Source organism: Atractosteus spatula, chromosome 8 (assembly GCF_055471065.1).
Source record: "Atractosteus spatula isolate fAtrSpa1 chromosome 8, fAtrSpa1.hap1, whole genome shotgun sequence".
Classification (NCBI taxonomy): Eukaryota; Metazoa; Chordata; class Actinopteri; order Semionotiformes; family Lepisosteidae; genus Atractosteus; species Atractosteus spatula.
In genome coordinates this window covers 61,532,725-61,557,746 of record NC_142713.1, presented here as the reverse complement: position 1 = coordinate 61,557,746, position 25,022 = coordinate 61,532,725, and the positions used below count along the sequence as shown (strand labels likewise).

The following is a 25,022-nucleotide window of genomic DNA, read 5'->3' as shown; positions in this document are numbered from 1 at the left end:
CAATCTTATCTGCTATCAATGAATACCCATGCCTCCAAGGAAGATATCAAAATACACTTATAGACTCAAAATGTAAAAAGCAGTATTATGGGATAATGATAAATTATTATCTAATTATCTATTAACTGGTGGTAATAGATTCCTCAACCCAAATGGGCTGGAGCAAAACACTTTATTTCTGCGTTATTGAAACGTGTGTAATACTGAAACCACCATTCATCACCGTAAAACTGTAGTTTATGGAGCAATTTTTCACTCAAACTTCCTTTCTATTATCTTTGCTACATTACCTCCTCGAGAGGGACCTTGTCCAGAAATAACACTGCAGGTGCAGAACACGGGGAAAGCAGGAACATATTCATCTCAGACGAAATAATTACATCACTCAGAATACTGTCCGCAATATAACCTTGGCAACTCATGCATTACGAAGAAAAACGTTTTCTTAAAAGGGATGAAAGTATTTTTTGACACTCTGTTGAAAATTTAGACGCAAAATGAGAACAGAAACAGTGGATATGAAATCAGATAAAATGAGCATTTTGAGCTTTTTCTTCCACTTTAAAAAACAACACCATTGTAAAACCATTCTGTAAATATCTTACTTTCCGATGACTGATATTAAAGCTGGAGTGAAGAAAAGCGACTCTTACAGTACCTACGAGTCAAATCCCTCCATATCCCTGAACAGAGCTCCAGAAGAATCCGAGTGTCAGTGGGATGTGAAGGAGTGTTGTGATGATACACCATGATGGACTTGGCTATGTGTGAGCCAGGAAAGAAATTAAGAACGCCGGCTAAATGATTTTAATTCTTGTAGTTTTATTCATTCAAAACTATGTAGCTTGTCAGAGGTGGGTGTGTGTGTTCAAAATTCAGCTGTCTGAGGACCTACAGTAACTGCCTGACAATTAATGTATGAGTCCCTAGAATGTCCTGACAAAAAGAGAGAGGCAAGCAATCCTTTAATATCAACCAAGCCCTTGGAAGCCAGTGAACTGCGCGCTTATATGTATTTTTCATTATTATGCATACAGTTGAATACCAGCGAGATTCACAATTTTCATCAAAATAACTACAGTTCATAAGCAAACGCATTTACCTGTATTAGTAATTACAGTTTGCTCCAGGTACAGTAAATCCCAGGATACAGTCACAATGTACATTACTTTTACACATGGTCTTCAAGCCATCTCAGGTTCTTGCTCCACTCAGACACCAGTGCCTTGAGCACCCACAGTCAGGGCTGAAACCCCTGCAGCCACCAGCTACAGATCGTACTGGATCTCTGCTTCGTTAATGTTTAGCCAATCTCATCTCGGCAGATCCTATTACAGTTACAATCAGAGTAACTTATTTTCTTTACTTGTTTTAGCCTCGTGCCCTGCTTCTTAATACAGTACTACTTGTTTTACAGGTTTTGGTGGTTTCATTATATGTTTTATTAAAGTACAAAGCACTTCAGATTCATAGGCAATTGTCAAAAACTAGAAGTGTGATCGTTATAAAATAAACATATCCACTCCTCCATCTTCTAACTGCACAGGGTCATGGGGGAGCCGGAGCCAATCCCAGCAAGCAATGGGCGCAAGGCAGGATACACACCGGATGAAATATCAGTCCACTGCAGGGCAGACACAAACACGCACACACTCACACCAGGACCCGGTTTTCCAGAAATCAGCTTCACTAGGAATGATAACACCCAAGACTGAAGCGTCATGAAAGGATTATGGAGCGACATTTTGGCTTAACCCACTCGGCTGAGGGCCGACCTCCTGGCCAGAGGACAAGGAGGCCAGGACCCCCAAAAGAACCAAGCGGGACCCCAAACCACCTATGCAGAGTTATGAAAGCATGGAGGAGGCGAGAAGAATTCGTGGTGTGAACTGTGGGCCATCGCAGAGGTCGAATAACAGCTGGGGAAGAGTTTGTTTAGGTTACTGTATGTAAAGAAGAAAGGCTTCCGAAGACCTGGGAGAGCTGCTTATTAAAATAAATACACATGAGCAGCAAGGAGGCAGCCTTGAGTTGGAAGAAACGTCTGCGATAGCTCTGGGTTTGCGAGAACTTTGTAAAGGTGAAAGGAAGTCACTGGTATTACTACATTGATTATAAATGGCGGTGTTATCTGACTGGATAAGGGCCCGAGTTTCCAATTGTGCCCCCCAAAAGTAGCAATGGAAATCGGAGACTCCTTCTCTTTATTCATACAGTGATTAGAATGAGGGACGGAGGTAAACGGCAGCGCATCAGCCTTCTATAACCATTGAATTTGATAAGAGTCTCCTGGGCAAATGGAGTGGCCGGATCAGAGGAAATGCTGAGGCGTACACCTGCTGACGTGTAACCTCCTGGTATCTGAGGCAGAGTTAAGTATAAGGGACTAATGGATCAGATTCTTACAGACTCTGGAACAGGACTGAAAGCGCTGTTGACCACTCAACAACTCCATGTGTGCACTGTGGAGAGGAAAACAAAAACTCCTGCTGGGAGAAAATAAACCTCCGGGGGTCCCGGCCCAAATGGATGCCCCCCTCCAGGCAGCTAATCATTTTATTGAGTATGGCTCTGCCCTGTAGTGCTGAAACTGAGAAGATGCTGGACTGACCCAGAAGCAGGTGTGGCTTGGAAAGTGAATCGAGAGCAGAACTAGAGTGGAGAAGTTGGCATCAGTAGCAGAGCAGAATGAGAGGAAAGAACCCGGGGCCGAATTGGGGGGGATAGAGACAGGAATGAGTCAGGGACACAAGACATACAGTAGGACTTACCTGCACCTGTGTTCTGGCGACAGGGACACAAGACGCAGGTAAATGTGCAGGAGAAAAGTGAGATTAAAAAGACATGGAGGAAGAACAGAGGGGTTGAGATTTGGAGGAGTGAGCTTAGGCAGGATGATAAGGAAAACAAGTACAGACCACTGAAAGAAGCAGCGCAGGGAGATTGCAGACCGGGTGGTCAGGGGATTGCAGTGGGGTGCTCAGAGGTTCCGTCCTGCTGTGAGCGGAGCAGAAGCCTGCTGAAGAGCCATGGCTATTTATTACTCTCCGAAGTTCAAATCTTTTTTTTTTGCTTTACGGTTAAACAGGTCTGTGGGAAGCTGGGGGAAATTGCATGTTTACTGCCCTTTTCTCTTCCCTGCTCGTGTCTGGAAGCGTGGTCCATGCATAGAGAATGAATGGGAATAATGTTAGTAGTGCGGGTAGCGAATGCGAAATAAGCAGCATTTTTTAAAATCCAGGGCGCGGGTCTATGGACGCGAGGTAGGCTCAGCAGGTCGGCTGCAATGGCAGCTCAGGCTTTGCGCCGGACTGGAGTGTGGCGTTGCTGATAAGGTCGGGAAATGCGGAAGTCTACTGGGAGCGCAGGATATGTTAAGTATATCTTTGAGAGGAAAATGAGTAATATTCCTAGATGTACAGGTATATCCGTGATCCGTGGAGACAGTGAGGCTCATGCAAGAGACATGCAGGAGAGAGAGACAGGGATCTCCTAGGTATTTATAGCGTTTTGGGAGAGGAATGGATTGTCAGGAGCGATTGCTAATTATTGATGGGTGAGTCTGATTGAACATGGTTGTTGTCATCCCCGAACTTTCGTTATAAAGTCCATTAATCTTCCAGCATGCCTTTGGTCTGTGGGAGGAAACAAGAGCACCTGGAGGAAACCCATGTAAACATGGGGAGAACATGCAAACTCCACACATACAGCACCCCAGCCCAGAATTGAAGCCGAGACCCCAGTTCTGCAAGGCAGCAATGCTGGCCACTGTGCATATCTCAATTTCAAATCATTTTCTGTTGCTGACATTTTTATGAAAATACCAATGCTAACACATCCAGACTTCATCAACTACAAAATCTGTTTAATACTCCAATTACCAAATTTTCAGTTCTGACATGGCAACACTTCTCTGTACAGGTATACGAGGTTGGACAATCCTGTTATTTCTGCACTTTAAACGTTTTTATACATATATTTATTTGCATAAATGTATAATGAAATAAAGTTTAAATTGTATGTCGTAAAACATGTCAAAAATCAAGTGGATGATGGAAACTCAAACCTTTACAAGCACTTACCCTTTTATCTCTAACCATGAGCACGTACCATGACAATACCATACAGTATCCTTTTAAGAAACAGCTGGATGATGTCCCTGGATTAATTAGCTAAGCTAAGAACCAAAAAAGTTGGTAGGGTCAGATAGCATCCTCTTGCTTGGAACTACAGTATTCTGTAAGCTCCACGGCCAAAACACTGTGTTTCTTTTCTTCTCTTTTCAGCTGGAATAAACCTTTACTTGTTCCTTTGCAGCTCCCTACTGGAACTACTACATTGTTATAATCTGTTTATAATAAAAATATTTTGTTGATAAAATCTTCATCTAGTCTATGGTATGGTCACGACTGTCCATTCTGTTATCATCCTGTAGACAAAGGCTTTGTGCACCTGCAGAGAACTGTATTGTTTGCATTTCCATCTGCAGCACAAAACCATGTCCAGGTGCACAAAGCAGTCTGGCCAATTACTCATCAGAGTCAGAGTGGGGAACAGAGAATTAATCTTGTCTGTCATGAAAGACGAATCTGTGAAATCTGGAACGTTGGTGCCTTGGCTTAAAGCAAAGAAACAAGTAAAGGTTTATTCCCTGCTGAAAAGAGAAGAAAAGAAACAACGTTTCAGCTGTGCAGCCTTCTTCTTCGGCTGTTTTAACACCCGAAGAAGGCTCCACAGCCGAAACGTTGTGTTTCTTTTCTTCTCCTTTCAGCAGGAAATAAACCTTTACTTGTTTCTTTGCAAACTTACCTTCCTCAGTGGGAAACAAGCAGCGAAGTCTTCAAAAGAAATGGAGGTGTGTCCTGCCAGCCCAAGCCTTAGAAAACAACATACAGGAGAAAAGAACCATGTGAAACAGCTAGAAAGTACAAAACAGAAAACAACTTGCCAGCAGCCATATCACTCTGCAACTCACAACTGGCAGCCCACTGAAGCTCAGCAGGTGTGAACCTGGTCAGTACCTGGATGGGAGACCTCCTGGGAAAAATGAAGGCTGCTGCTGGAAGAGGTGTTAGTGGGGCCAGCAGGGGGCGCTCACCCTGCGGTCTTTGTGTGTCCTAATGCCCCAGTATAGTGATGGGGACACTATAGTGTAAACAGGCGCTGTCCTTCGGATGAGATGTAAAACCGAGGTCCTGACTCTCTGTGGTCATTAAAAATCCCAGGGTGTTTCTCAAAAAGAGTAGGGGTGTAACCCCGGCGTCCTGGCCAAATTTCCCCCTGGCCTTTACCAGTCATGGCCTCCTAATAATCCTCATCTCTGAACTGGCTCCATCACTCTGCTCTCCTCCCCATTGAGAGCTGGTGTGTGGTGAGCGTTCTGGCGCACTATGGCTGCCGTCGCATCATCCAGGTGGGGCTGCACACTGGTGGTGGTGGTGGGGATCCCCATTACCTGTAAAGAGCTTTGAGTGGAGTGTCCAGAAAAGCACTATATAAGTGTAAGCAATTATTCATTATTATTATTACTTAGGCCAGGCTGACTGATTGTCTGATGTTAACCAGATCAGTCACCTTCCTGCAGTTACTGAGGATTAATCCAGACAGTGTTCACAGGAATCTTAATGCTTTTTAATGTTTTTTTATATAATGTATCACTTTGACATTCAAATCTGGGATCTGAGAATCTTTTAAAATGTGGGATACAAAGAAAATCTGCACAGTCAACATGAAGCATTTCAGACAATGCCAATGCAAATCCAAAGCATGCAAACTGAGAGGCAATTTCCTTGACTGACCCACTTAAACCCACAGCATGCAGGCTCTCTGACGAATTCAGATGTGCTTACTCAGGAAGTTTTCTCAAGGCTATTTGTTGTTGCCAGGATTCAAAGAGCCATAATTATGAAACAGGTGCTTCTTGTATGTTGAAAACATTTTACAAGAGCTGTTATTACTGCTATATAATTACTCTTGTTGTTTACTCATAAAACTTTGAACGTATTGATGTTCAGAATTCCTTGCCCTCACCGTTGTCTTTAGCTAAAAGTGCTGACGCAACTGCTTCCTAATGCAATGTAAACTAATCAGCATTTTATAATGTGAATGAACAGACACCACGCAGAAATGGAACTGCAAGACTGTAGCACAAATAGACTTTGTTTAAAAAACACTGGTCGACTGAATGTCAGATTGCACGAGGCTTCCTCTTGAAGATCATTATGTACTTTGAGCTTCCAGAGAAATCTTGCATATAAGATAAGATCGCTTAATTGGCCATACACAATTTCTTGTATTAGAAATGTGTCTTTTCGCATACCCAAGCTTGCTCTCCATGAGGCACACAGACAGGGAGAGAAGCTTGGGGGTCAGAACACAGGGTCAGCCATTTATATGGCACCCCTGGAGCAGTTGGGGTTAAGGGCCTTGCTCAGGGGCCCAGTGGAGTAGGATTCCTCTGCTGGCCGCAGGATACGAACCAGCAACCTTCCAGCCACCACACCGCCCCAGATACGCATGTGAATAAATGTCAATAACAACAACACTGCTACCTTATCTGGTGTTACTGTCATTACCCCTCCTCCCGCCACTGCTCTTAATAACAACTGGCTGTTGTTACTGGAATGAATTAACAAAACATATTGCAAATCCCTGCTCTCAAGGATACGTCATGACGAAGTTTGAGGAAGCTCTTAAATCGACATGCGGATGGTGATTAAAAGGGCAAGATCAGCTGAAATCATCACTTAGTACATGACATTACTCATATAGTGTGGTAAGGAATTAAGGTTTGTACACCTGTCAGCAAAAAAATAAAACAAAAGCTGTTTTATAGCCATTGCATGCCAGGTGCACTAAATCTGGCACGAACTCTAAAAAAAGTCTTTGCAAACACGAGTTCACATAATGGGCACTGAGAAGCATGAGCCTAGTGACATAATTAAAATTCAAATTCATGACAGATGAGTTCTCTCTGGTGTAGGAAGTATGAGTAGAATTGAAAATTGCTTTATATAAGCAGTTAAAATTTTGTTTAATGGAAGAAAAAACAACACCTTTTGGACAAAACTCCTGGTTTGGTTATTATAATTCATGCACACACTGTACACATCAAATCATCTTTTGGTTATTCCTGTTATGATTACATATGGTGCAGTAACATGTAATAATATCAGTATGTTCACTTGTAGATTTCGTTTTTTTTAAAAGTAGAATCAAGTTTATCTGGAACAAGTTTATTCCATACTGAAATGAGAAGAAAGAAAACACAACGTTTCGGCCGTGGAGCCTTCTTCAGGTATGGGGGTTTATTTGTCTGTAATCTAGACCATAAGTTGATTTAATTACTAATGTGTTCAAAAGAGCTTTTAACCATAACAACTCCTAAATTAAAAAACCACGCTAATCAGGGCATTGAAAACAGAAACCTGAGCAAAAGAAAGCAGAGAAATCTGGGCAATCCCACAGCTCAAAGGCAAGAAACGCGATTACCGCGCCGACTCCGTGACCCAGAGCAGCTGGCATCGGGACCCGTTTACACGAGCGAGCGCTACAGAAGCAGCAGCATGGGCCTCAGGCATGCAGCAGAGCTGTCCAGAGCAGACGGGAGCACCGCTGAATGGGTGCCCTCGTTACCCACTCCACCCCCACGTCTGCAGAGGCGAAGTGCATGACAGGCAACACGACACCCAGGCAGCGCCCGGAGATGGGGAACTGGAGCCAGTCGGGATAAATATTTGATTCCCCCCTGAAAGGCCTTCATTTTCCGCCTCGCGCATTTCCTTCATCAAGGCCCAACGCTCGAGTCAGCTGAGACGCTCGAGGGCCGGGGTTATCCGAGAAGCCTTTTTGTGTGTTTGCATTTGGATACCCATCAAGATGAAAAGCATGGGGGAACAATCAAAGCTATTGCCAAGTAACTATGGCCTGATACCTTCTTGACAGTCGCTGAAAGGGAAGCCTGGCAAACAGACACCACAATCCCTAATTACCAGCTTTGCGTGAAAATCTGTTCCCGTCGTCCAACACATGACTAATAGCGTTACTTTGGAAGCCGTTATGAACGTTTTTTTGTTGGTGTAAATTTCATAAACAATTTCAAATTTCCCTCACGGGATTAATAAAGTATCTCTCTAAACAAACGGGAGGGGGGCTTAGAATAGGCTATTTTCTATTTGCTCTTATCTGGTAGTGGAAGGTAGCACAATCACCAGCCCACTGCTGCAGATCTCACCAGCTCTCTGAAGCTAAGCAGGGCTGGCCAGGCCAAGGAGAACCAGGCTGATGATGCAAGGAGTGCTGGTGGACCAGTAGGTGGCACCCTTCTCTCTAGACAGCCAGGCCCAGTATGGGGACCAGGGATACTGAGCTGAAGGAGTCATCACCCTTTGGACAAGATATGTGAAGATCTCACAGCACTGTTTGCAAGCCCAGGGGGAGTTAAACCTGGTGTCTTGGCAATATTCCACTCTCGGCTTGTATCTGGCCTCCCTGGAGATCCCCCTTAATTCAACAGTTGAAGCAGTTTCTTAATTCGTACTGATCGATTGTGCAGTGGGTCTGCTGTCTCACTATGGTGGGGCCTGCAAGTGGATTTCCTACTACTGTTTGCACAAAGTGCTTCGATACCCTTGGGGATAAAAGGCGCATTATAAATGAAAAGAATTCACTAAACGTATCTGAAGTCTACTGGCCACCTGATCTTCAAACATCTCGGCAAAGCGGTAAAGACAAATTTGCCATTTTTAATATACAGCAGCTCAAAAAGGATTGCAGCCTTAATTTTGCTGATTTTGAAAGGCATAACTGTGCTAGTACCACCACACAACATTATTTTACACTTCACTGTGCAGTGAAACTAATAATGCTTCAGCTGAAATGGGTCTCTGTGCTACATTTATTTTCTGAAATTGTAAAGAACACAACAGTACACACTGCAACGATTCCTTGTAGAATCCTAAGGTTTTAAAAAAGGCAATTTGTAGAGCAGGACTGCCCAAATGTTGTGAATTTTGTGTTTTCCAAAGCCCTAGTCAATTAGTTCACACCATTCTTGGGTTTAGATGATAAAAAAAAACTCTTACTCTAAGTAATAGATGATCTAATTAATTTTATTAAACCAGCAAAGCTGGGGATCAATACATTTTTACCTGTTTAAAAGACAGGTCACTTGCTGGGGAGTGAGGTATCCACACAGGCTCCATAGAATTCGGGTTAGCCCTTCCCTAAAAAAACAGGGGAAAAAATCTGTTTTACCTGATTAATACATTCCAGTAGGTATGCCTTGTTGAGTGACAGATTTATAATATTAAGAAGCGCATTTATTTTATTTTGTGCCCTTAACAAGGACTGTAGATTTTAATGCTGCACTGTGTCTGAGTCTGTGGTTACTGCGAATTTCACATTTCAGGGGTTTCATTTCTTTCCTGCTTGAGTTGAGACGTGTTTTTGGAAATTGTTCTTGAAAAGTCTTAGCTCTCTCTGACCCTGAAGTTGCGAGGGCTTGCGAGTCTCATTACGAGTGCAGTAACGAGTGGTTCCAGGGGGCAGTGTGACGTCACTGTGGTAACGAGCGGTGCGGGGCTGCAGGGTGATGTCACTGTGGTAACGAGCTGTTGTAGGGGCCAGTGTGATGTCACTGTGGTAACGAGCTGTTGTAGGGGCCAGTGTGATGTCACTGTGGTAACAAGTGGTTCCGGGGGGCAGCGTGATGTCACTGTGGTAACGAGCTGTTGTAGGGGGCAGTGTGATGTCACTGTGGTAACGAGCTGTTCCGGGGGGCAGCGTGATGTCACTGTGGTAACGAGCTGTTCCGGGGGGCAGCGTGATGTCACTGTGGTAACGAGCTGTTCCGGGGGGCAGCGTGATGTCACTGTGGTAACGAGCTGTTCCGGGGGGCAGCGTGATGTCACTGTGGTAACGAGCTGTTGTAGGGGGCAGCGTGATGTCACTGTGGTAACGAGCTGTTGTAGGGGGCAGCGTGATGTCACTGTGGTAACGAGCTGTTCCGGGGGGCAGTGTGATGTCACTGTGGTAACGAGCTGTTCCGGGGGGCAGTGTGATGTCACTGTGGTAACGAGCTGTTCCAGGGGGCAGTGTGATGTCACTGTGGTAACGAGCTGTTCCAGGGGGCAGTGTGATGTCACTGTGGTAACAAGTGGTTCCGGGGGGCAGCGTGATGTCACTGTGGTAACGAGCTGTTGTAGGGGGCAGCGTGATGTCACTGTGGTAACGAGCTGTTGTAGGGGGCAGCGTGATGTCACTGTGGTAACGAGCTGTTCCGGGGGGCAGTGTGATGTCACTGTGGTAACGAGCTGTTCCGGGGGGCAGTGTGATGTCACTGTGGTAACGAGCTGTTCCGGGGGGCAGTGTGATGTCACTGTGGTAACGAGCTGTTCTGGGGGGCAGTGTGATGTCACTGTGGTAACGAGCTGTTCTGGGGGGCAGTGTGATGTCACTGTGGTAACGAGCTGTTCCGGGGGGCAGCATGATGTCACTGTGGTAACGAGCTGTTCAAAGGCACAGTGTGATGTGCTCATGGATTCAGGGTGTAGGAGGCAGGCAGTGAAGAAGGGAGTTATGTCAAACTGTGTGATAGAAAAGCTCCTGTTCACACACCCAGAAAGGCACGCCTTTGGTGCTTCTGTGATTAGCATCATTATTACTTGCTGTGCTCCGCTGAAGGAAGCTGGTCTGCCCTCTAATGGTTAAATTTACAGCAGCTGACAACAGTCTTGTCATTCACATTCAAAGGCACTGGGGTTCTATGTCTCTTTTAACACATTTATTTAGTTCAGTAGCTGTATGGTGACTCACGAAACAGCATTCCCACCTGAACCTTCCTGGGCACTACAGACAGATCATAGCTCTTATTCATTCCCGTTCTTTCAATTCGTTTCTTGACTCGTTTTGCCAGCTGGGTTTGAGGGAAAGAGATTGAAGACTCCAGAACCATTCTTGTGGCTTCTGTTGTGAATGGAGGGCATGAACCCTGTGTGTGTGGCTCTTTGTGCCCACCCTGAGGCGTCTGTATTCCCTGGCAGTGAGCTTTGCACATATTGTAGGAACTTTTGTGTGGATTTAAATCTGTATGTCTTCAACAATAGTCCAAAAGTACTGCACCTACTGTAGCTTATTAAAGAGGAGTTTCTATCTCTGTGAACTGTCTATAGCCCTCTGAATGATTAATGGTTGTGTTTCTGCACTGGGTCCTGAGTTTGCGCACTGGATTTCTCCCCATTTAAAGAATCTGTGTTTTATCTCGGGTAGTATTATAGTATTATAGGAGCTCTCACTTCCCTTGAGCAGAATGAAGTGCTGCATTCGGACACGTGTGCTGCACTTCCCTTTAAAACGCCCTGCCTCTGATGCTGCACCCACAGCCGACAGTTATCTGAATCCGACTCTAAACTTGATATGACAAATATTTAATAATATCAGCTTAATTATTGAGCTTAATTAAACTCAGCCAACAGAGATTATGTTTGAGATTAAAGTGCATTTGCAATGTTTCTAAGAACCTGACGAGCCTTGATAAAATCAGGTAATATTCCAAACATACAGCTTGAACTAGGAGTTTTCTTCGGCTTTAAAGCATTAAATAAATAACATCATTAATGTTTCTGAAAGGTGGATGTCTGAGAAAATGGCAAACAGCACAGAGGGGAGTAAAGGAAATATGGGAGGGAGGTAAACCAGTCCAAACTAACTGGCACCAGTCTGCGGCAACCAGAGCTCAATAGCTGAGTGCATGATCATTTATCACCAAGTGGATTCAAGACTTTGTTCTTCTTGGGCCTGAGCTTTTAGCAAAGTACTGTATGCCACTGGCAATGTAATCTCTGCTATAGTACTTATCTTCTTTTAAGGAAATGAATAATAAAATAGGATAGTGTCCTTAATTACACTGTCCTTTGTTCTTCAATCACTAATGTGCAGGGCGTGATATATTATTTCAGTCATTGTGAAATTAGTATAGCGAGTGCCGGCCAGACTGGACGGGATATTGTGTCACACTGACGACGATTTCCTATCGTCTGAAAGCTGTCTGCTTAAGGCAACGATAGACAAAGAGTCACTCATCCACACACAGCGGCGGGAAGAGAGATCACAGTTTGCCACCTACCTGGAAACTCTGCCGTCTCCGTTGGGGTCATTGGCCCGAAACAGCTGCTGGACACTGTGGAGGCGGGAACGGAGTTTCTCTGTGATCAGCACAATGATCTAGAGGCAGAGGTTAGAGGGTGGCAGTACGGAAGGAGACCCATCTATCTGCCCGGCAGGCAGACTACAAGGGCATTTCAATTACCCTCCGCGAGCACACTCTCAGCAGGACTCCCATCCGCGCACACAGCTCTCGCTGCTCGCTCTCTTCCCATTCATCACCACACACAACTGCAGGCGTTTCCGAAAACGTGACAGGCGTTCGATTTTTTCACAGAACTTTTGTAGTCAGCTTGTTGCTTTCCTTTATCCAATTAAAAAGCACAAAAATAAACTACATAATTGATTTACATCTGTCTCTTCCAACTACCTTCCAAGAGCATTAGAAGTCCTTTCTTGTAATTTGTTTATTATTGTATAAACTAGGTAGTATTTCTGCAGGTACCATATGATAACAGGTACATATACAGTACATTGCACTTTGAATTGAAGTTTTTTTAAACACCCAATTCTGAAATAATTATAAAAATCTTACAGATGCCCAATAAAGCAAATAGATTAAGATCTATTAAATTAATTACTTAAAACTGTGATTAAATATTGGAGATTGTGTTTAACAAATCTGTCTTATCTGGAATATGTAAATAGATTAAAGTCCGGACAACTAGCTAACAGCTCTGACTTAAATTTGGAAGTGGCACGGTGTCTAACGAGCGTCGTACAGGTGGAAATGAAGTGTCCTGTAAAGACTTTGATATAATGTGAAGAATTTCAGCTTAGAATGCTTACTTAACATTTAAATCAAATTCTGACTGTTTGCAATGTATTCAGAAAAATAAAGCTGGCTCATGAGATTAAATATTTGAAAATGTAATCTAATTAACATTAGAGTATTCCAAAGTTGTGCTTCTTTATTATTAAATGGGAAATGGATCAGCTGGTGGTGTTGTAATTACTGCCTGTTCTATAACCATGGCTAAACCAAATTAAAGTGCTACAACAATGGCAGGTCAAACCATTGTATTAAATTATCCGGCTGTACAAAGACAGCTACAGCAAATGATCTCAGGTGGCGTTCACCACCTCACCTCGTCTACGGTGTGCTGCTTTTTGGGCCACAGCTCAGCAGAGAGGCGCCCCAAAGCCGTGTTAGCCCGTACGGATTTGCCTGCATTTCCTGCAACAAACAAGACACTTTTTTAGGATATTTTTCTTCAATGTTTGTTAGGGAGAGTTTTCAAAATAATAATCCAGTATAACGACGCAGCAAAAGCAGCAATACCTTTTCTCCCATGCCCTAATCCTCCTCATCCTTTAAATTTCACCCGATGGTGACCTCTGACTCCCAGGACCGCACAGTTTAAATGAGAGCCTCAGTTCTCAAAACCTTTCCCCAGAGCTTTGTGTCTATCTGCTGGTTCTATAGAAGTGTACTTAGTCCAAGCCTTTGGATTTGCACATCTCTTTAACTTCATAACTGTCCCCATTACACAAGTAAATATACTGTGTGTTCGGAAAGATGACTTTGCAGGGCTGGGAATAGATTTCCAAATCCTATTGCTGAGGTTTCCTCTTCTTCTAGTGCTTCTAATACTGCTTCATATATCAGCTCTGGAATATTGGACCTATGCAACATGACTCTTTGTTACAATAATACTGTACGTGCACTTCACAATGAAAAGTGTGGGGAGGGTGACAGCAGTCAAGTTCAACTGGCCTCAGTTTTCCTAAATCATAATCATTCCTGATGCCATTTCCTCATTTTAAAACACCTTATAAATACTAGACACCATCTCCTCCTCCACCTGCACAGCTGCTCTCTGCAGGGGGTCCCAGCCTCCTCGTCCTGTGGCCAGAGGGCTGGACCACAGCCAAGCAGGTCATGCTGCAGTAAATATACTGCAAATGAGCAGTGTTCAGTTGTACTTGGGTGCTGTTATTCCCTGTGAACAGCACACTAAAGTGAGCAATCTAAGACAATAAGAAGCTGTTAAGAACAACATGTTAAGAATGCCAAAGCTGTCTTTTTAATTACAGCATTTGAGGATTCATTACTATAACTAAAACTGGGCCAGTTGAGACATGTCTGCACACTTAACACCTTCAATACCCCCAGCGGCACAGCATGCACATTATAACCAATGTAACCAGCCATTCCAGTTATGCTATCGATGTGCAATAGATTAACTTTAATGCAAGAACAGAAGAAGGTTACAGATGAGATTAGACCATTTAGCCCTCCTAGCTCACTGGGTTGCTAGTCACTGATTGACCCAAGGATCTCACTCAGACCTTTCTTGTAAGAAGTCAGAGTATTTACTTCCACAGACTAGCTGTTTAGCTCACTCCAGACTCCCACAACCCCTTGGTGTACATGGTTTCCCTTGATGCCCTCTGGTTCAATACCTCCTTTTTTTTAATGGCAAATGGCAAGTAGTGGTCCCAAAACAACAGAATTGATTGTAGAAGACACACTAGTGTCAGCTTGGACCTGTGTTTTTCTGCTGAGACAGACCTTCTTGACTTAGTCTCTGTAGCCCTTTCCTTCAATGCAGGTATCCTGTACATGACGGCCCAGCTCAAAGTCTTTTGTAAGACTTTGAGACACTGAGCACGTTAGTGTCTCTTCGATACTTATTTTAGTGTTAAAATATACTGTAGCAAGAATTTAATAGAACAATAACAATAGCAAAACCAAGGCACCCACAGAAGGTCCCTCGTGTAAATTACAGCACAGACCCAAGAAATCGCTCATATGGACACAGAAACAATTACATTTCCTATTAAGTAGGCGTACATAAATACAGTATTTTACTGCATTTGCAAGAAATTGTTTACACATTGTAAATTTAAAACCATGATTCAATCAACAGAAAAAAATAAAATACAATATCTGCATTTATTCCATTGCATGCTTAGGACTTACAATTAACAAGACATGAATCTAAAATGAAAATGTCCTTCCATATTTGCCAACTTGTTCTAATTTTGCACACTGTATAAACACATACAGTATAATACTATGAGGGTCATTATTGCATTAATCTTTCTGTGCAAATGTTAATAACACAAATATCACCAGCCCCGGTAAAAAACAGCTAATGTGCTAGAACGTCAGAGCTCAGAAATTACTGTACCTGGAGGCCAGGTTGCTCGTGTGTGCACTACATGTGCCGGGGCTGTACTCGCTCGAAGCCCGACATCCCCGCAGTTCCAGACGCTTTCCTGAGCCGTCCCCTTATCGGCTACGTGGTTCTTCCCTTGGACGCGCAGGGCCGGCGGGCCCCCTGCTCTGGGGGAAGACTGGTGAATATTTGGAAGGCTCACACTGACCACGCTCCCCGGCATGTTTTCAGCGTGAGGCACGGTACTGCCGAAGCTGCTTTAGAGAGGGCTGCTTTTGGAGTGCACTTATAGGCATAATATATATATATATCTATCTTGCGCCTGTTGTATTTTAGTCGTCACGGCAACTTGGCTCCATTTCTCACCGATGATGAATGGTCGCCATGGCGCCCCCCCCGTGTCTCCAGTGAGCGTAGCACAAAGAGATCCAACACGCAGATTGTAATTTTCTTTAAGCCTTCTTCACTGTCCAGGCAACCAATTTACTAACTATATATAAGACAAAGAGCACAACCACAAAGCAGTTTGTAACAGCCAATGCATCCGGCGTGAGTGCAGTATTTTTATATGTAAAATGGAACATCTGATCAATGCTTATTCATTTAAACCTGAAACACCCCAGATTACAAATATCAGGGTATGAATGACACAAACCACAAAACTTTTTTTAAAAATTTTATTTTAGCTCTTGTTCATGCACTCATTTTGGTTTAGTAAGAAACAACCATGTTAGATATAAACTGTGCACGTTTAAGCTTTCGCTTGTAATTAGCCACCAGCTGTTCCAACTTCACGCAGGTTTGCTGCACACGCGTGCGCTATTCCACAGCACCGATAGCGTTACTCCGAGACTTGTGAGCGCCTCACGTCAGGAGAGCGAGGCGCCAGTCACCTGCACCACGTGAATCGACACCCCGCCTGTCCCCAACTCCCCAACAACTAGCGGTGGATGAGGACCCGAGACCTCCCGGTTGAACACGTTCAGTTCAACCTCCGATACCCCTCCCCGGCCGGATTCACCGCTTGTCTTGCACCTGCATGTGCGCGGAGAGTTCCTGAAAGGCACCAACATTGTCTCGATGCGTTTTCCCCCAAAGTTAGAATGTGGCAGACGTACAGCCCGGGGGCGGACGGGAATCTGAGCTCCAAGCGGAGCCCGGCTATGAAGATCCAGCACGTTGTCTCAGGCGGGACGGTGGAGCTGAGGAGGTTCAAGGCGCGGGACCCGGAGGTAGTGGCGGACGAGAACGTGGAAAGCCTGCAGAGTCTGGGGGAAGCGGCAGTCATTGTTGCCGAAAGCCCACCTGGACTCAGATCAAGACTGTCCTCAGCAGCAGGGCAAGGTAAAGCCCCGCCTGTTAATAACGCAGTTATTATGAATAAAATGCCGTCTACCGAGCTGGGACGCTTCAGCACCAGGGCTAGCAACTTAAATCTTTTATCTGCATGAGTATAGGAACATCGGCGTTTTCGGTGTTGAAGCAAGGACTATCTTTAGTTAACCAACTTTAAACTAAAATTCTATATTTATGTAAACCTGTGTGTAATGCAATATAAAGAGAACGATAGTCATAGCATGCATTGCATTCCCAAGAAGGATACAAAATTGAAACGATTCGCTCTGCCGAATCCTGTAATTTATTATATAATTAGTAATAATAATTAGGGGTGTTCCTTAAATATAAACACTAAAAAAAAGACAACGTGGGCTGTGTTTTGTTCTCTTACTCATAATGCTGTACCAAGTCTGTCTTACTCGCCGGAAAATACTACCTCCCGTCTAAGTGCACTTCGCGCTTGAACTCAGACAACCTTATAAATAGTTGTAATGTATTTTAACAGCCTGGCTACTGTATTTCATCCACACGCTTTTCATTTCCCTGTCGTGCATCTTATCTAAAGCTCTAAAAGAATACGTCGGAAACACCAAGCATGTGTCATCAATCATACCGAACTGAAGTCTTGTTCATTGTGAATTAATCTGAGCTCCTCTTTATCAGTAACCTATTTATACGGGCACAAAGGAAAAGGATTGTACCGTACTTCTAAGTTTAGAATATGAAAAGTAAAGGGGCTAACAGCTACCATGTCCGTGTACTATCACAGTAGTCATTTGGAAACCTAAATGTAATTTCTTGTGCATTCTTGGCATTTAGTGATAGTTTAGGATATTTAGGAAATAAACTTTAGGAAATTGTTTATTTTGCAATATTTTTATATACACATTTCCGTTATTTGTAAATACGTTGTTTGGGCACTTGAATAGTAAATCCAGAACAATAACCATTTTGATTTGTAGAGAAGCTTAGGCTGTATTAAGTGTCTAGGTATTATTTATTGCCTAATAAATCCAGATGTAATAAGATTTTTGTTTGCAAAATGACTAGAAAAAAACAAACAAACAGATGCTACATGTCCTAGAATATTCTGAACCATTTGATGCTTGAACTGTTCTGGTAATGCTTTATGTTTTATCACGTAAAAACAAACAGCTAGAATTCACAGGGACTTTTTAAATTCTTTTAAATATTTTAAACATGTCGGTACTTTCTAATAAGTTTGAAAGTTTGGTTTGGTATATCTTTCTGTGTGGTGATTGTAAAATATGCTTTATGCTACTGGATGCTACTTTCTGAGTGGTTTTAGTTTTAAGCACATGTATTTACCTCCTTTATTGGGACGATGGGAAAGCTACTTTACAGGCAGGTAATAGTGAACCCATTTACATGCATAAATAAATACATAATACGTAAATAAATACACACATTAATGAGAAGAACAAGTATGTGTCTTAAGTCATCTTCAAGATATAGAAAAATAACAAAGAAATTGGGCCATTAGTGTGTGAGACTAGATACACAAGATACATGAGTCATGAAAAAAATAAACAAAAAAGAAAATATACAATTGGTTGTCCAAATTATGCAGGCTAATAGCTGTGGGAATAAAGGATAACTTACTTCTATGGCATTTGAATCTAGTCAGTCTAAATCAACACCCAGATGGATGGCAATCAGACTCACTGTGCAAAGGGTGGTCTTGACAGTCAGAGTGATTATAATGGCCTTCTGCACTGTAGGATACTTTGATCTAGACTGAGCTTGGCTTGCATTTCAGATCATATCAGAAAGGTCTGAAACAGTGCATTGGGACAGAAAGGGACATTAGTCCCTTGAGAATGCTTCTGTATCATGTAGCCTTCTTCACCTCTTGAAGGCCAGATGGAAATTTTGTTTTCTGGTAAGCTGGTAAGTTTGATGAGAGGGCCTCAGCCCAACTTGCTCATTTACTTGCTAGGAGCTTATTTATCTGAGGATGTCATGCAGCTTCTACTTGAAAGAAGCCAGGGCTTTGACTTTGACAACATGGCTGGGTAGTCAGTCACAGACTCCTGCAACCCGTTTTAAAAGCATTTCCCCGTAGGTACTGCTTGGATCCTCTGTTCTGTGTTCCACTGTGGATTTTAAAGGAGCCTGCTAGGTTGAGGATTTTGAGTACTTGATTCAGGTTCCCTTGTAGTCTTCTCTGTTCCGGACTAAAGAATTCACTTTTTCTAACCTGTCAGTGTAGGACATTCCCTTAAGTCCCCGAATGTACCTGAATGTTCTTCTCTGGACTGATTCCAGAGGAGCAATATCTTCTCTTGCAGTGTGACATCTGAAATTGGGCAAAGTATTCTGCATGAGGTTTTATTAGTGTCTTATACAGTAGAGGTTTAACACAACACTCATCGTTTTAATTATACACCTTTAATTATATACTGTAGATTTACATTCAGTCTGTCTGTTTTATTGCTTGTACACATACGGTAATATTTCCCACAAATATTCATAGAGTGTGTACTGCAAAAATTGCAAAATGTAGGCATGCTGTAGCTATATTGTGAGTTTGTAAATTGATGACATTTGCAAATTCAATATGATTTGGGCAGGTGCTGTCTTGGAGGTGTAGCGTGGAACAAAGCGCATGTAGTTGTTGACATCAGTCAACAGACAGTGTTCTGTCAATAAGTTCTTTACAAGGTTGAGTCCAGAGATCTAGATTAGAATCAAGCTAAGGATGTAAATTTATTAAAAAATATGTAGACTTAATATGTAATCTGTCATCTTTAATTTCTTACATGATGTGTTATAGTTTGACAGGGTAATAGTTTGGCAAGTTGGAAATGAAAAACAATTCTCATTATGTTTTTCTCAAAAAGAAGCTAAATTTAGACAAAACATTTGGAAAAAAAAACTGAGCAGATGGTTGTTGCTACAGTCCTGTTATGAAAATGTGGTTTCATTAATGTAATATTTTTTCCTGATATCCCTAAGTTCCGGTTTACTTATGTGAAACAGTTGTGTGCTGTCTATCTCCCTAGAAAAGCTCTGTGGAGCTCTATTATTGCAGTCTATAAAAGGAAAGGATATTTAATTTTTCAAGTTCAAATGTGGAGAATATGTTTTAATACTGCCTTGTTTATACCTTTATACATTGTATTATTATTATTATTATTATTATTATTAGTAGTAGTAGTATTTGCACTTAAGTGCAGAGTATTTGCTAGTTTGGAGAATGGACCTTTTCTAAAAGCTGTAAAATCTTGTTTAAGTAGATGAACCATGAATCTGAGGTCGGAGTGGGGAGCTACAGTATGTTGGTGTTTAAAGATTAAGGAGAGGTCAATTTTACAACATTTCAGCTATGGAGTCTTCACAGACAAGATGAAGAAAATGAAACAGAAGATAAACAAGCAGAATCTTGTCTTTTTTATTTTCTTATTTTTCAGCATGGAATTAACCTCTCTGCCTTCAATCAATCAACCAATCAGTCACTACATAGATATGTACTTACGAAGAAATTATGTGGAATGTACAAATACGTACAGTATTCAGTGTTAGAATTCTGTACAATACCATCTTATTTTTGTAGGAGTAAAAGTGTATTGTACTAATTTTTAGACAAATCCTTTTCTATTCGTGCAGTATTGTGTAGTTATTGAAAATCTCTGTGGGTCAATGAATAAATACAAGAAATCATTGATATAATTCTGGTACAAATGAATAAATACAAGGTACCTTGCAAATATTTGGATTTGCATATACAGTACATACTGTACAGTGTGTTTAAAACAGACTATAATTTTGTTTTAGAGGGTGGGATATTAATGAACTTCCTGGTGATATTTAAGAGTCTTATGCAAAGAGGTTTTGATTGATTTTTGAAATGGATGGGAGATCAGGAGGAAGGAATCAATACAGTAATTTGCAGATAACCCTAGGACAGCATGACGAAAAGCTTGATTGTATTAATGACTGCAAAATTAAAAACAAATCCCTTTTAATATCTGCATTTCCTTTTCTGAAAATAGCTGAAAAATTGAGCTTTTAATGTTACAATGCCAAAATGATCAATTACCAAAAAATCAATGCAAAATTAAAGTGTTATATATCAGAATCGAATTCTTTCAGTAACATTGCATTTTGGCCATTATTTTTTATTTTATTTTACTAAGAAACTAAAAAATAAAAAAAACAGTAGTTTTTTTGTAATTTTAGAAGAAGGGGGTTTAGTTTTTGTAGAAATGATGCTGAACAATACAAATGTCATAGACAAGGAGCTGCAGAACACGCTTGGGATTCTACAGAGAGACCTGTAAAGGCTTCATTTGTCTCCTCGTTAGTGTTAGTCTAGAGTGCTTCATAGCAGCTGCTAACCTCCAGATTGATAACCAAATTCAACCCCGCGCAAAACCACTTAGACTAGACCCTTCCTACAGCATCCAATTGTGTGAAATTACAAAATGATGCAAACACAATTTTTAAACATAATTTTACTCACACCCTGACTGCTCAAATTAAAGTCCTAAGTTACTATAAATGTCAGCAAAAACTAAAACCTACCTTTGGTAGGAATTGCAGCCTCAAGTCTTTTTTATCAGATTCTTTACAAGCCTTTTACACACGCTTGGTGCAATTTTCACCTGCTCCTCGGGGCACTGTTGGCCTCACAGTTGCATCCCTGGCTAGCTTCCTCCTTTCCTGACTGCTCCACTTGGAGGGACAGCTGATCTAGGCAGTCTTGGTGCCCTCAACTTCTTGATGATCAGCTTCGTCATGCACCAAGAGCGAGGGTCTTTAAACAGTTTTTAACCCTTCTAATACACTGTATAACTTTATCTGTGCCCCAGTCTCAGAGCTGAGATTCAAAGCTCTTTGGACATTGTGGTTGAGTCATTGGTTGACTGAGGGACCTTACAGAGACGGCTCATTACCGCCTGAGAGGAGGCAGCTGTCAGTCCTTGAGATCACGATGCCTGACAGCTCTGCCGCTCTGTATTTAAAAGTGTGCCTCGCGGTATGCAGGCAGAAGGCAGTATCACTGTTCACTGGGGCTCTGCGCTAGAGTCACAGCTGAGGAGACAGACAGACAGACACAGAGAAGGTCTAACTGACTGCTGGCCCTTGACAAACAAGCCAAAGCAACTACCTGGTTGCAACCAGGACTTTGTGCTCTTGTTTCTTTCCCAGCCTGTAACTGGGAAATTTTATTTTGAAATCATGAGGGCCACTACTACACATAGACAGAGGCTTCTCAAGTAAGTGTTTGGCTCATTGGGGTTATTTGTGATACCTACACTGACTTAGGTTTACTATAGTAAATAAATTCAATATTGAATATTAACAAGACTTGTCTATTTTTCCTTCATATTACAGTAAGTATTTATGTATTTTTGTTTTTATTGTGTGGTGTAGGTTGTTTATATATAAGAAATGGCAATTTCCATTTCAAAGTGTCATGACTGCTGGCTTTGAAGTACTGTAACAAAATATGACGACTGAACAAGGATCTGAATACTTTTGCATGGCACTGTACAGTATGAAAAGTATGACCCTTTTTTGTTATTATATTTTACCAAATAGAAAATATACAACATATACAGACCAAGCTTTTGAAAGCAAAAAGTGTCCCTACAACATAAAATCAAGAGAAAGAAAAAAATTAAGACAAAGGACTATTTTAATAAATATTGTTAAGTAAACAAAGCTCCATCCAGGCAGAGAAAGCATTTACAGTGATTCATGAAAGCTGACAGCAATCTGGGAGTCAGCCCTTTGCAGGAGCGGTCTGGGCTCATTGTTACGGCTGCATCATTTAGATGTGCTGGGATATCCCTTGCACGAAGCCAGGAGCACTCTGAAAAGTATGGGCCTTGCGTTTAAAACTGTCCTTTGAGTTCCATTTCATTTGGTTTGGGTTATAAAAACTTTATAAACTGCACATTGCCAACAACATAATCAAATCTCCACCTTATGAACAATCCTTGGCTATTGGTCACGGGCAGCTTTGGGCAAGTGTCCTGTTCTGTAGTGTTTCAGCGAGAGACGCCAGAGTCGTGGCAGAGCGCTCTTCCTTCCGAGTGCCAAGAGTCTGCACACCCTCTCCGAGCTGCGTCGGCTCCGATTTCTCCCATTGAAGTGGCACTGGATAGCCTGTGGTTTTATTCTCAAAGGTCTCCTCTTTGTGTTTCTGATCCGCTGCTACAGCTGGAAAACACCCTTTATTAAACTCCAGTGTAATCTCTGAAGGCTCCAGTCCTGGATGTACATTTTCTTCTGTTTTAAACTCTTTTTCTGCTACTTGTGTATGTCCTATTTGACTTACATTACTGTAAATTGTTCAATGACAATACTTTAGAAATGACCAACATAACAACATGAAATTAACACACCAGCACCCTCCTATAATATTGATTTCAAGTTTTCAAAAGAGGGATTGTAAATTGACCAGGTTACATGATTATGTAATATTGTAATTGGCTATTCAATAAATATCTATGACAAATATGTTTTTAAAAATCAGTTAATGATCTGTAAGATCCACACAAGGGAAAATGCAGTGCTTTGCTTGTATACTCCTAATTTTGATCGCTTTTGTTTTTTAGAATATGCTAACCTTTGGTTTTGAGCTAGGCAATATCAGTACTGTTCCATTTTACTCCTAAACACTCTCATGCAAATTTATTTGCCAGTCTTTTATTAAATTTCATGTTTCACTCTTTGCATCACGAAACACAGTACATTACAATTGATCATGATACAAGAGGTGAACATCTTGAGAATGTGTTACATCAAAAGTAAATAATTTGTGTCAACCAGTCATAGTGATTAGTAATTTGTCCAGATTTTCCATGTAAAATAATTCTATAAAATACATCAAATTTAAAGACCCACTTTAGACACTGAATAGTTCATCTCACAATTAGTCTATTAAAGAATTTCCCAGGGCAACAGACACATAAAAATGATTACCTTCAATAAGACATTTATATTATTCTACTGTGTATGCTCCTTAAAAATCAACCAGCAAGCAAAACAACAAAAAAAATACTTGAAACTCAGCAAAACTACATGTTTTGTCAAGACCACTATTGTCAGCAAAGAAGATCATCATGTCATTTTAACCTGACATTAATCGCGGTTCATATTAGCTGACATTTTAGTGAACATACAATAGGCACAATCAAAATATGATGGCAGAAGTCACTCTTGGTAAAAAACAAGGCTTCTTTTCCAATGCTTCTCACCGATGTCTCTTAAGTTTCTTTTTTGCTGGACATGAGTACCAGAACTAACACGACCAACTGTGTTACAGACAGAGAGCCCAGCAGCGGAAGTTACAACCTGTCCACTGGAACCAGCTTCTACAGCTGTGTCAGTCAGATCACCATCGGTGAGTACTCCTGAACACCTGTAAAATATTTTAGAACTACAGGTAATATACAGGTATTATGTACAGTATAATAATAATAATAATAATAATAATAATTGCTTACACTTATATAGTGCTTTTCTGGACACTCCACTCAAAGTGCTTCACAGGTAATGGGGACTCCCCTCCACCACCACCACCAATGTGCAGCATCCACCTGGATGATGCGACGGCAGCCATAGTGCACCAGAACGCTCACCACACATCAGCTATCAGTGTGGAGGAGAGCAGAGTGATGAAGCCAATTCATAGAGGGGGATTATTAGGAGGCCATGACTGATAAGGGCCAATGGGAAATTTGGCCAGGACGCCGGGGTTACACCCCTACTCTTTTCGAGAAACATCCTAGGATTTTTTTTAATGACCACAGAGAGTCAGGACCTCGGTTTTACGTCTCATCCAAAGGACGGCACCTGTTTACAGTATAGTGTCCCCATTACTATACTGGGGCATTAAGAACTGCGCAGACTGTAGGGTGAGTGCCCCCTGCTGGCCCCACTAACACCTCTTCCAGCAGCAACCTTAGTTTTTCCCAGGAGGTCTCCTATCCAGGTACTGACCAGGCTCACACCTGCTTAACTTCAGTGGGCTGCCAGTTGTGAGTTGCAGAGTGATATGGCTGCTTGGGTATATAATCAAATTAGTGTATGAGGGTAATATGGTGGTGCAGCAGTGAACCAGATCAGTTGCTGTACTACTGTATCTGTGTGGAGTTTGCCTGTTCTCCCTATGTTCACATGTCTCTTCTCCAGATTTCCTCCCACAGTCCAAAGACATGCTGGTAGGTTAATTGCCTAATTGTGATCACTGACACAGTATGTACTGTATTCAGAGCTCTGAGATCAAGTGTTCTGATCAAGTTCTTGACTGGAACAATCTGAAATAAACTCAACAGCAGGGTTTAGACTAAAATTTAAAAAGTGTTTAGCTTTCGGTACTTGCAAAATGGCATTACATCGTAATGTACATCCAATGTACAG

At 41.9% G+C, this 25,022-nt stretch overlaps 1 protein-coding gene across 1 annotated transcript in view; it reads right to left on the bottom strand.

Annotated features, from left to right (window-relative positions):
* The window catches only part of LOC148829997 (EF-hand calcium-binding domain-containing protein 6-like), a 38,632-nt gene extending 23,122 nt beyond the window's left edge, over window positions 1–15,510 (bottom strand). Inside the window, exons 1-5 of the mRNA XM_088923728.1 lie at window positions 15,300–15,510; window positions 13,251–13,339; window positions 12,125–12,222; window positions 9,150–9,224; window positions 4,810–4,876 (exon numbers count right to left, since the gene is read on the bottom strand). Of these exons, the coding sequence (XP_088779854.1) occupies window positions 4,810–4,876; window positions 9,150–9,224; window positions 12,125–12,222; window positions 13,251–13,339; window positions 15,300–15,510 (540 nt within the window). The remainder of the gene's footprint in view (window positions 1–4,809; window positions 4,877–9,149; window positions 9,225–12,124; window positions 12,223–13,250; window positions 13,340–15,299) is intronic.
* Between the last annotated feature and the right edge of the window lie 9,512 nt (window positions 15,511–25,022).